Below are 13,685 nucleotides of genomic sequence, written 5' to 3'. Positions count from 1 at the left end.
GTGCCACCAACTGGTCGGAGTTCACGAAAGTGCTGCCGAAGCTCTTGGATAAGGCCCGGGGCCTCCAGTTTTCCTGCATCAGGATGGGCGACAAGAAACTCGCCAGGTAGGCGTAGTGGTTGGCCATACACCAAATCTGCTGTAGAAGCACAGAGATCCTCGCACCATGCTGCTCTGATGCCTAAGAGTATGGTGGGTAAGATGTCCACCCAGTGCTCTGTCATATGGCAACGTATGGCGGCCTTGATCTGTCTGTGCATTCACTCCACCATGCCATTGGAGGCAGGATGAAATGCAGTGGTCCAAAGCGAGTCATTCCCGTCAGGTTACTGAGGTCCCTGAAAAGGCAGGGCTTGAACTGGCACCCTTTGTCGGTAGTGATTTGTAGGGGAGTTCCAAAGCATACAACCCAGTTGGCATAAAATTCTCGGGCTATGGTGTTAGCCTCAATGTTCTCCACTGGAACTACCTCTGGCCAGCGGGTGAAGCGGTCTATGATGGTCACACAATAACGGTAGCCTTGTGAGACAGGCAAGGGTCCCACAATTTCGATATGGACATGGTCAAAGCGGGAGGATGGTGGAATGAAGGAGCCAACAGGGAAAGAAACATGGCGAGAAATTTTTGAGCGCTGGCAGTGTAGACAGGCACGGGCCCATCTTCGACAGTCCGATTTGACAGAGGGCCATACACATCTTTGGGTGACCAACCGTACAGATGCATTAATGCCTGTGTGAGCCAGCTGGTGTACCAAGTTGAATGCATCCTGGCGAAATGGGGCTGTGTCGAAGGGTCGTGCTGTTGGTGTGGAGACATCGCAGTAGATCTCTGTTGGGGAATCTGGCAAGCATATCTTCTGCAGCTGCAGGCCAGAATCTAGTTGTAGAAACATTTCTAGCTCTTCATCCTCAGCCTGTGAGGCCGCAAGGGCTTGGTAATCGAGGGTTGCAGCGACAGCATCCACTCTAGACAGGGCATCTGCCACGATGTTATGGGACCCCGTGATATGCCTAATGTCTGTGGTGAACTGGCTAATAAAATTAAGATGTCGGGATCTCCGAGGTGAGCACTTGTCGGGGTTTTGCTGGAAGGCATAAACGAGAGGCTTTTGGTCGGTAAAAACAGAGAAATGTCTGCCTTCGACCATATGGCGAAATTGATGGATCCCTTAATAAATGGCTAGTAGCTCCCGATCATAGGCACCATATTTTTGCTGAGCAGGGTTGAATTTCTTGGAGAAGAATGCTAATGGCTGCCAGGATCCTTGCACAAGCTGTTGGAGAACTGCTCCCATTGCAAAATCGGAAGCGTCTGCCATTATTGCTAAGGGTGCGGACGAACTTGGATGGGCGAGCAGGGTGGCTTCAGCAAGGCTAGTTTTGCACTTCTCAAAAGGCACTGTCACTGTCAGGTGTCCATGCTAACAGGGCTTTGCCTTTCACATCACCCTTTAGAAGTTCGTGAAGGGGAGCCTGCAACTGGGCAGCCTTGGGAATGAAGCGCCGGTATAAGTTAAGCATTCCTGTAAACTGGTGTAGCTGCTTCACCGTAACTGGTTTTTTGTAGTGGAGTATAGCATCAACCTTCTCTGGGACGGGTGTGGTACCATCTGCTGAGATATTATGTCCTAAGAATGTCACTTGTGGTTTGCCAAATATGCACTTGGATGGGTTAATAAGTAGCCCATACTGAGCAAGGCATCGGAAGAGTTCCTCGAGGTGCTGTCTATGTTCTACCTCATTGATGGAAGCTACCAAGATATCATCAAGGTAAGACACACAAAATTCAAGTCCCCTGAGAACTTCGTCTATGAACCTCTGAAAAGTCTGAGCAGCATTACGAAGGCCGAAAGACATGAATGGGAATTCATAAAGTCCAAAGGGAGTTGTAATGGCAGTTTTTGGAATATCAGCTGGTGCAACTGGGATTTGGCTGTAGGCCCTCACAAGGTCAATAGTTGAGAAGATTGTTTTTCCGTAAAGAGTGTGAGAAAAGTCTTGTATGTGGGGAATAGGATATCTGTCTGGAATAGTGGTGCATTGAGCAACCGATAGTCCCCACATGGCCTCCATTCCTCCCCATTTTTGGGTACCATGTGCAGAGGTGAAGACCAGGAGCTGTCAGAAGGGCGAGCAGTGCCAAGTTTGAGCATTGATTCAAACTCCCTCTTTGCAATCGTGAGTTTGTCCGGTGCCAAACGACGTGGTTTGCTGAACACAGGCTGCCCAGCTGTAGTGCGGGTATGGTGTACTGCAGAATGTCGGACAAGATGTGGGGTAACAGATGGGCGAGTAAGACATACATACTTTTGGAGGAGTTCGAGGTAGTGAGATGATTGAGGCAGAGTCCTGACACTACTGATGTCACTTGTAGCCTTGTGGCAAACAGAGGCAAGAGATGTGGTACTGTCTACTAAGCACTGATTCCGAATGTCTACCAACAGGCCATAATGGTGGAGGAAATCCGCACCGATGATTGGTTTGGTAACATCGGCCACCACAAAATGCCAGACAAAATCACGCCTGAGTCCTAAGTTTAAAGTTAGGGTAAGGAAGCCATAAGTCGAAATATTTGAGCTATTGGCTGCGAACAAGACATAATTAGACTTGGGTCACCTTCCAGGCAGTCTAGCACAAGGAAACACATAAATGTCAGCACCCGTGTCAACCAAAAACGGTACCTTTGTTCCCTTGTCCGAGATGAAGAGGTGGCTGCTTGAAGTCGGGGTTGGATCACTGGCCACCATCAGTGAGTCCCCAGCATGTTTCCTGAGCTGTATTCGCATGGCTGAACACACTTTCGCGCCCCATCGCCAAAGCAACGATGGTACCAGCAGATCCCGTGCAAACTCCTTCTGCGGGAGCGTTGCTGGCGTGATGTAGATTGGGAGCGGTTGCGGCGACTGTCGTGCTGGCCAAGGCGAGTAGGGGATGCTACCGCTGCGATCTCCTGTCGCAGTGTTGTGGCCATCTCTCCTATTTTGGCAGTCATGAGGATTGACATTTTGTCGAACATGGATTCCAATGAGGCTGCTTCTGCCATCTGTGGTCTCGGGTTTGTATCCGCGATGGCATCTGCAAGCTCGGATAATGAGTCCAATGAAGAATTTGTCTGTGTCACCAAGATCGCTTGCGTTGGTGGCGGTAAACGACCCAGCCACAATGACTTGAGAAGGTCATCTGGTACGACTGTTTGTGCCAAACTGCGGAGGTGCCGTAGAAACTGCGAAGGCCGTCGGTCACCGACTTCCTCGTGTTCCAATAGTTGTTTCGTCTTCTGTTCCTGTGAAGCACTTAACCTCTTTATAAGTTCTGATTTGAGTCAGCCATACTTGTCCTCAGTCGGGGGATGGACAAGTATATCGCGCACTTCGGTCGCGTATTTACAGTCAAAATTACCTGCCACATAGTTGAACTTGGTTTCGTCGGATTTGACACATGTTAGGGCAAACTGGTTTTCCACTTGAACGAACCACATTTCCGGGTCCGGAGCCCAGAAGGGTGGAATGCGTACCACAACACGCTCGATGGAGACGGTTGATGATGGGGGTTCAGCCATAACTGCGGAAGTGTCATAGGGTGATAATGACTCACCAAAAAAAACGAGGTGCGATTATGTGCTGGAGCACGATGCAACTGCCTGGACTGTGTCGCCGAACATCCACATAACTCCTACTTGAGTGTCACAACGAGTCTCGGAAGTCCGAAGTATGTGCTGGAAGTGTCACAGAACTCGTTCATTTCCTATACTTCCGCGGCAGTGCGGGTGACGAGCGGCGCGGGTGATGTGCGACGCGGATGACTTGCGTCGTGGATGACTTGCGACGCAGATGACGTCTGTCGCGGCTGACATGCAACGCGGATGACGTACGGCGCGAGCGATGTGCCTTGCGGGCGACGTGCGACGCGCTTAACGTGCGGTGCGACAGGTCGCTTATAGTACGCAAAACATGAATATCGCGTGACACTTATTTCGGAACGCATACTAGCCTTGCCCCTATCACGTCGGAGTCACCACTGTAGCCGGGAGGCTACTGATTATTCGGGAGGGGAAGGTAGGCCATGCTAGAATAAACAATAGGTCTACTGTTGCACACTATTTATTTGCGCTGTCGAGTGCGCTAAGAAATTTACATGTGTCTACAATGCACAACAGCCTACTCGTGCTAAGAGGCAGACTCGATCTGTCTCTTCTTTCCTCCTCGCCAGCCTGCTAGCCAGCGCGGAGGAGGGGTGATAATCCCCTTGGCATCCGGGCTAACGGGACTCCTGGAGGGTGCGTGCTGTCTTCTGGCCCAGGGGTGTACAAACCCCGACGGGACAGCTGGTGCTGATAGCCGCATGGTTGGTGCAGCGCGGTAGATGTCTTCGCCATGTACCGCCACAGTGTGGAATTTTTTCACGGAAAATAATGAGTTTGCTAAGTGTAATTTGTGTAAACAAAAACTGAGTTATAAATCACCATCGACTAATCTGAAGAAACATTTGAAATGTAAACATCCAACTGTACAGTTACCTGATCAGAATCAAGATAGTTTAACATCACTATCACTGTCCAGAAGTAGGAGCGATGAACCATACATAGCAAATACGACACTGTACCTCAGCCCAAAAAGATTCGGCCAGATATAGGAATTCCTTCTACAAGCAGTTCGTCGATTCCCAAACAAGCTGTGTTGGAAAGAACCAATGTGCATGACTGTAAAGTAAGTGATTTTGTTGTAAGAAAACTTTCTGTTTCTGCTAAGAAGAAAATTTATGACCAACTGTTAAATTTATTTACTGTAGATTTTCAACCATTCTCAGTTGTTGAGGACGTAGGGTTTCGAGGATTTGTTTATGCACTAAATCCGTCGTATACATTGCCAAGTAGGAAAACTATAACAAACACATTGTTACCAGCTGCTTATGAAACTGTGTACAATAGCATTCAATAAATATTAACAACCACTGTAATTAGTTCTGTCACACTAACAACAGATTGTTGGACTTCTGTTAATACTGAAAGTTTCATGGCAGTGACATGTCATTTCATAGACTGCAATTTCAGATTGATTTCTTTGGTGTTAGATTGTTGTTCATTTACGGAGTCCCACACCAGTGCTCACTTAGCCCAGGAACTGAGTCGTGTAGCAAAATAATGGAGGTTAGAAAACAAAATTTTACTCTGTGTTTCTGACAATGCAACGAACATACAGAAAGCTATAAAAGACGAATTGAAATGGAGGCATTTCGCTCTGCGCCTCTCCTTCAACGCCTTCCCCTGCGCTTCCTCCCCTACATTATTTTCCCTTCTTTATCCCTTATTTGTCGTGCCCCTCCCTCCCCTTTCACAAGCTCCGCCCAAGTGACCGTCATCTGCGATCGGGTTCTGCGCATATTGGCAGAGGTGTTGTTCCAGGCGAATTCTAAACTGATACTAAAGTACTTGATACTTGAATAGTGTACTCGTTTGTAGTACCTGATACAGGCATGTATCAGTTACAAAGTAGCAGGTTGATACTCTGCAACCCACCTCTATCTTCATCTGCTAGAGTGCACTACTATCATGTTAGTTTAATTTTTGTCGACTAGAGTGCAGCAATCATTTATTATTACCGAGGCGCCCACCATCTTGAAATTTGGATGCCATCTTGGAAATGTGTATTTATTGACCTAGAAATTCTGGAAAATGTCCAAAATCCATGAACTAAATTTGCAAATATTTTAATTATTAATAAATAATTAATAAATAATTAATAAATAATAAAATTAATAATAAAAATAATTAAGTAAAAAATACTTATTTAATAAATCATTTTCAAAATCCTAAAAGTAGCCTAAGTTCCACATAAACCAGCCTTCAATAAGTCTTTATGTCCACCATCTTGGAAATCTGTAATAATGTAGCTAGAACTTCGGGAAAATTTAAAAAAAAAATCAAAAAATTCAATTATTAAAATAATGATTGACGCGATATATTTTCCTCCTTGACTTGATTCTCGGACAGTGATAAGGATAACTAAAACTTAAATTAAATTTTATATTCTGTTTCGCATTAACTTTCGTGAAATTTATTAATCATTCACTCTACGAAAATCATTACTAGACAAGATACCTGTCCAACGAATTAAATATATTGCCGCTATGCATATCATGGAAGTCTAATTTTTTTTGATACTTAGAATACATTCCGAACAGTTCATGCAAAATGCTATGCGTATAAGCCAAGTGTCTTCGAACCACGAGACAAGGTCATTTCCGAACCATGAGACCAATCATGCACTGAGTACAGACTTAACGATCGACAATCAACGAAAAGGAAGCACAATAAGCAGAAAGGAAGCAGATTTGGAAGCACAATCAACAAAAAGGAAGTACATCTTCTAGGACAGTCACATATCTGCTGATTAAAGCATTATTATTTTCAAGGTTCAGATATCTAAACAAACCCTTTAGTTGAGTCACAGTACTCAACAAAAGTTAGTTTTTTATTTTATTTTGGGTTCCACTTTTGTCAACAAGGTTTTGAAACATTCACCATATCTATGAAACCAAAAACTCTTAGGTGAAACATGTGTGGTTTTCTACAATGCCAGATTTTATAGGGCATCATCTGTTCCAGGGTAGAAAGGGATCGGTTGGTTAAGTAGGCTGCTGTAGACACTGCTTCTGCCCAGATATCTTTTTTAAGCCTGCAATGAACATCATTGTTTGAACATTTTCCACAAGTGTTCTGTTGGCTCTTTCTGCCAAACCATTTCTGTCTTGTGTATATCGTACTGTAAGTGATCGATGATCACTTCGGAACGTCGCTCGTCAATGGCCATTCCGTTACTCATGCAAAGGCATAGATGTGGAAGTAATTCCATTACCTAATGAATAAATTAATTTATAATAATATCATCGACATTTCGATAATGTTTGCTGGAGAAGTGACGGAATGCATTGGTATGGTAAAAAGGGAGTACCTCAAGAAAAACTGACTGTCTCTCGGAAATATCTGCCACATTTAGCACTCGAAAAAAATCAGGAGTTTGATCACCGACAGGAATAAAACATGGATCGCTTTGATAGTACTGTATGTATGTTAGTGTTTTGTCAATCTAGTAACTGTGTTTAAGAATGTGATCATGATGAATTAAGTAACATAATGCCTTTATATACTTTATCTAACTGTAATAAAATGAAATGCATGCACACTTGGAATATGCATTTAATTTCATGCTTCTGGCATCAGAAACATTTACTGATGGTCTTTGTGGTCTTGGGATCACTTGCATAAATTTTAACCTGAAGTCGTGAGATTGCATCTCACCTAGGACAAATTAATTTTTTATATAAATAGTTTACATTATGTCAAATGAAAAATATAAACATTTGATTAAAGTGGTCATGTTTCCTTGCTAGTGGACCATAAACCTTGGGTTAGATTCTCACTCGGGTCGAGGATTGTTCATATGTCTCGTCCTCCACTTCCATAGGCTACTGCGGGACACGATGACGAAACATCGCAGAATCACTTCCTTGCCTTAAGAACCCAAGTAACACTGAAGCATAATCTGGGATCAACCACACTCAGAATTGAGCTACAATGACTCATCATCACTCAGTTATTGATTAGGTCCTTCAGTGATGGAAATGTTATCATACCTGCAGGGAGGGGTGCGAGTTGGAGATATATCCCCTCAAAGCCATGAAAAATCGATCAATCCCACAGAAAAAAAGAAAGCATTTGAAAGCAAACAGTGGTCAGAGAGATTCTATCAACCCTCCTCCCCCTTTTTTTTTTTTTTTTTTCGCTTTCACGAAATTACATTCTACGTACATTCTTGCATATCTGTATGGTAAATTTCACATATAATACATTGTATGTGTGTAAAACTTCCGTTTCACATTTAGGAATGTTATAAAACTTTTTTTTAGCATAGGAAGTTATAGTAGGGCCTACATGTTTATGAATAGTTAAAATCGTGTTCACAAAATGTGCTCTCTCACCTGCTGCGCTTGGTCCCGTATCCTGCCGAAGGAATTCTGCGTGGCCGAACATGTGAGCAGCTCCGTACGGCCAATCAGCGTCAAGTACTCCGCCACCTTGTCGTACACTTGGTCTTCCATCGCCTGCAACAGCGACCGGCCTCCGTGTATATAGTCTGTCTCATGCTTAGATTGCAGTACAGAGTACATGGCGAACATTGTTGCACTTGGCTTCTTAACATTATAAAAATTGGTTGTCTGTAAAGTCGGTTTACGGGCGATAGTTTAACGTGACAACGTCATAACGAAACATTGATGAAATTATTGCATACTTTTATGAATAAAATTGAATCATTTGTATTGAATTATCACTATTTTGTATGGATACAAAGAAGGCGTGAAATGAAATCTACAATTTAATTGATGAATTTACTTTTATTTGCACTCATTAATTAAAATATGTTTATTTATTTAACGAACAGATTATTTTAACTATAACTTTTATACATATTTGCTATTTAACTTCTTTCAATCTGTGTTATTCTGTTAAGGATAGGACTATGATAGGAAAAGTAGGAAACGAATGGGAGTGTTACAAGTTTAATGTGCCTCGAAAAAGTCAAATCGATGGTTGTTCCAATCGAGTGTAAGATAGATAGATGCGGCGCAAGCATACAATGAGTGTAACGGGACAAATCGTAACGGGACAATGTGCGTAACGGGACAATGAGTCATTCTTTTTCGTGCGTGCAGCCGGCGTTCATCGATTTATTAAACGTCACGTCAAAAAAAAGTTTTTTATACCATCTTAAATTCTAATGTAAATTTTAATATATTTTTAATTTTACTATTTGTTATTTTTTCTGAGACCATAAATTAGTGTCTTTTGACAATATTATTACATTTTAGTCATTCTATCATGACAACTAAAAAATAATTCAATTTTTAACACTAATTATTATTTCACAGGAGAAACTATTTATAGCATGGCATCTTTCTTTTACGACTCCTTAGAATTTATTATAAATATAACACTATCAGATAAAGATATTGATGAAATATAAAAGACAAATGTAGTTACAAAATTTCCACTCCAAAATTTATTTTAAAAAATACAATGTTTTATAAACCTTTTTTTAAAATTACATACTAATGTCGTTTAAATCTTTTGTATTCTCTGGTATTATCTATCTGACAACAGAGCACACAGAAACAAAGGCAGCGCTAATGCCATAAATCAAACATTGAAACGAAAGAGCAAATAGCCATTGTAAACTAATTATGAGATGCGCTATGGTGGAACTGACTTATGAACACGAATATAAACAGTTTTGTAGCTGTCATGATGTTTGAAGCATAGAGTTAGTTTGAAGCATACCATGCTAGTCCAATACGCCCGCTCCAAGGAGTATAGACATAGTGATTTCACCCCCAGGTTAAATATAGTTTCTTATTTTTTCAACTACACAGCATAAAACCAAAGAAGTTAGTTCGATCCCAAATTATATCAGGATCTAGGTTATTTTTATTATCTAATTTGTATTTTCGTGTCTTGAAGTTCATGAAATAAAATTAAGGGTTTTTATAATATTTTATTCGAGAAGGAATGTGGCGTTTGTTTGGTGGTCTAAAACAATGTTAGGTTAACCTAGTTGTTTTGCAATACATAAACATGTTTGACTCGTAAAATCGCGATATTAATTTACTTAAATGCCCATGTAAAGCAATTAACACAAATGGCTTAATTTGAAATGGTAGCTGCAAACACAGAAAATATGCAAATAGGAATCTACCATTAGATTCAAGAATCAACTGATACTTTCAAACATACATGGTCACACAAAAATTAACATAGGTAAATGTTGGTATTTAAACATACATGTTTACAGAGATTTCCGATATCCTTACATTTAGGCGCTAAACATGATTTTAAAGATATGTATCCAATTTATTATTTTTAATATACATATTAAACAAGCATGTGCAAAACACAAGGATCTTTTAACGAGGGTAATAAAAAAAACAAGGAATTGAACCTTTCCTGTTGATTCGCTCCTATATTAAAAAAAATATTAAGTGGTTTCCTCAAAACTAAAATATTGTGCGAGTCAATATAATTTACTAAGTAAGTAAAATCTCAGTTTATTCACTAGTCACATTATTTAAAATGATTTATAATTCACTTTTGAATGTGAAAGTCATTCATAAGTTGGTATAGACGGAATCCTTAGTGTAGAATACGCTCATCGTAGGTCCTATCTAGTGCCAGTCCCATTGCCCGCTCAGACCAAGTGCTTGTTCGGTCTGTACCGCAGCAGGATGTTACACAAACTGTATTGTCATCGAAGCAGTTGCGGGCCTTTTGGTCTCACGCGAACAGTCCCAAACGACGAAGTGAAGGCCATGGCCTCTACTAGTTAATTATGGAATTTCAATCAAAGTTCCTGTACCAAAAAAAAACTTAGAATTTTTTGAGATATCGATTCCAATTCCATTTAGCGGATGTATCACTGTTAATTGCCGGGAACGATGCATGAATAAAACGAATGAGATTCGGGAACGTGGGTTCGAATTCCTGCGGAAGCATTTTCAGCTGTGCCTTCTGTCCGGTGTACCTGTTTGCCAGTGTTTGTCATTTCATTTGGCAACTCTTTGGCAGTGCAGTGTGGTGTGTACGTGTACAAAGGTCGTTCTAAAAGTAAAAAAAAAAAAAAAAAAGTTTTTAATTTCTCCCAACACCTGCCCATTCATTCGCCAATCCAACGCTAACAGGGAGCCGCAACGGTCTTTTACTGTTCATGGCGTGAGTTTGAAATGTGTGAAAAAAATCAAAGATCCCGCTAAGTAATAATTTCGTAGTGTAATACACTTATTGAATGCGAAAAAAAAGTCTGCCCAATAGAAATTTACAGGCAAAAAACCGATATTGATGGTAATGTGATGAAGCTTTGGTTCGAAAAGCGTGCATTATGTTAAAAGGCGGGCGAAAGAATATTTAGAATGAAACGATTAATCAGTGGTGACTGACAAAATCAAATTAAGGATTGAGAAAAAAAAATTGAACATGATAGTCGTTTCACTATAGATGGACTCAGTTCGTTCTTCCCTGGAATTTCAAGAACAGTTCATTATGAAATTGTTAGTGGCGGTGACTAAGTACTCAGAAGGCATAGAAAAGCTGGCGATACGCTATGATATGTTTAAATCTTTATGTCGACTACATAAAAAATAGCTGAGGTATCATAAAATAAGTTTTGTTTCATTATCTTGAATAAAAAATTATCCAAAGAAACAAACGTTCTTTACTTTTAGAAATACCCTCGTAGTTATAGTCGGTGACAGGACAAATTTTAGGATTCATTTCGCTATACGCTATAGGATAAAATTCCAATATGTATACCTCTAAGCTGCTTCCGCTATAGCACACAGTTTATTGGCCAATGAGAGACCTCCTACTATATAATTCTGAGTCACAAGCTACTAAGTTGAGGCGTCTCACCAGTCGGCAACCAATGAACAGGTGACTAGTCACACGCAGTGTTGTAAGCTTATGGTAGGTACGTCTGAAGTGAGGGCTAATCGGTGTCATACGAGACGAGTGAAATAAATGGTATCTTTCCTTCGCTGGGGCACAGAAACGCACTGACTTCTACCAGAGAGCACTTCGTCCGAACACTGATAAACAAACAACAACATTTTTGTAACTTTTGTAACAGTCTATTATGTAAGACGAAAATGTATTTATTACGACTATTGATGGTGGTTTGACGATGCTGGATATTTAGACCAGACTATGTTGGACGACTACTGGCCAGTAGCTAGCTCCACACGATTGCCAAAATTGCAGTGCATGCGGTCGCAGCATCATCTATGTTGATTTCTATTAACCACTGAAAACACACACACACACACACACCCACCCACACCCACACCTATACGTGTTTAGGCCCCTATTCGAGGACCCCATTTTTTACCCTTAAATAGAGGACGGGAATACACAAACACTAACGTAGCTTCCGAGGACTATTACTTTAGCAAGCATATCAGAGGACCTGTCAGACTGAGGACCTTCACACAAAGTGTGTCTGGCGCTTTATCCGAGGACTGTAAAGTTTTACAGTTAACTGCAGGACTAGCAAAATCAGTATAAATGTTTCAACAAGACAGGGTTCCTGGTAGTCGTGTAGTCGAACCAGTGGTCCTTGCTTAGGTGATACGGAGTCGATTCTCGGGGTTCTTCCGTTTTCTTCCCTCTATAATCCCGCTGCTGCTCCATTTACATTTGACTTCGCTTCATCGTTACTAAATACCTATATGTTATAATTTCCGTAAAAGTTTTTTTTTGATAAAACCACTTATCCGAATTTGTGTATACATACAAAAAATATATATTTTTTAACTGAATTAAAACATAAATTTCGCTCCAAAAACTTCATTTATTTAAATGTTATTCACGAAAAAATTGTTATGATGATTAATTTTTCTATTAATTGAGATTTTGAACTATGAATTACAATTCAATATTTGTAAGAGAACCCGTAGAACCCCGTTTTTCAGTTCTATATGTTCCAATTCCGATATAAAAAAATTATTAATGTTTTATTTGAAGACATCAATTCTGCTGGTATTGAACGAAGGTTTCAACCAACCTAAATAATAAACTAGATAAAACTAGTGATTTAAGAATAAGAAGTCAGAACTATATCCTACTTATCGTATTAAAGGAAAAATTTAATTTTCATACATATTAACATAGAAATCTCAACATATAAAATATTTAAAAACCAACAAATAAATTCTCAACGAAATGTTTAAACAACAGTGCAACCAATAATAAGTGTGATACAATTACAAAAATGTATTCAGTTACATTTTATAAAAATTAAAAAAATTAAGGTATAATTAGTTTTTGGTAAGAGAATAAAACTTTCCAAAATTCTTGTCCAAACGAATGTTATTAGTTTCACGAAAAAACTGAATTACGAACTTTAAATAAGAACTATATTCTACGAAAAACAATGGACATTAAATAGTTTATAATATTGTTTCATGTTTAATATTTAGACCGCATGGTTATATTTACACACCAGCTTAAAATCAATTCTTAACCGAAGACTGTGTACTGCACCAATCAATCTAAGGACTTTTACACAGTTTGATATATACTATTTCATGTTAAATAAGAGTACCGCGTGGTCATTTACACATCAGTTTAAGCTCAATACTTAAACGAGGACTGTGTACTGTACCACTCAACCTAAGGACTGTTACACAGTTTTATATACTGTTCCATGTTTAATAAGAGGACCACATGGTCATTTACACACCAGTTTAAACTCAATACTTAACCGAGGACTGTGTATTGTACCACTCAATCTAAGGACCTTTACACAGTTTGATATACTGTTCCATGATTAATAAGAGGACCGCGTGGTTATATTTACACACCAGTAAAAACTCAGTATTTTACCGAGTATTTTGTCGTTTATCACTCAATATAAGGACTTTTACAAAGTTTATATGCTGTTCCATGTTTAATAAGAGGACTGCATGGTTATATTTGCACATCAGTTTAAACTCAATACTAAACCAAGGACTGTGTATTGTACCACTCAATCTAAGGACCTTTACACAGTTTGATATACTATTATATGTTTAATAAGACGACCATTTGGTTAAATTTACACACCGGTTTAAACTAAATACTTAACCGAGGACTGTGTATTGTAC

The 13,685-nt window shown here is 40.0% G+C and overlaps 1 protein-coding gene across 1 annotated transcript in view; it reads right to left on the bottom strand.

The window, feature by feature from the left end:
- Positions 1-13,685, bottom strand: part of LOC134540820 (protein nervous wreck) — a 303,303-nt gene that overhangs the window by 66,285 nt on the left and 223,333 nt on the right. Inside the window, exon 9 of the mRNA XM_063383775.1 lies at positions 7,977-8,099. Coding sequence (XP_063239845.1) covers positions 7,977-8,099 — 123 coding nt within the window. The remainder of the gene's footprint in view (positions 1-7,976; positions 8,100-13,685) is intronic.

This window comes from Bacillus rossius, chromosome 1 (genome assembly GCF_032445375.1).
Source record: "Bacillus rossius redtenbacheri isolate Brsri chromosome 1, Brsri_v3, whole genome shotgun sequence".
NCBI lineage: Eukaryota > Metazoa > Arthropoda > Insecta > Phasmatodea > Bacillidae > Bacillus > Bacillus rossius.
This window is presented reverse-complemented; position numbering and strand designations above follow the sequence as displayed.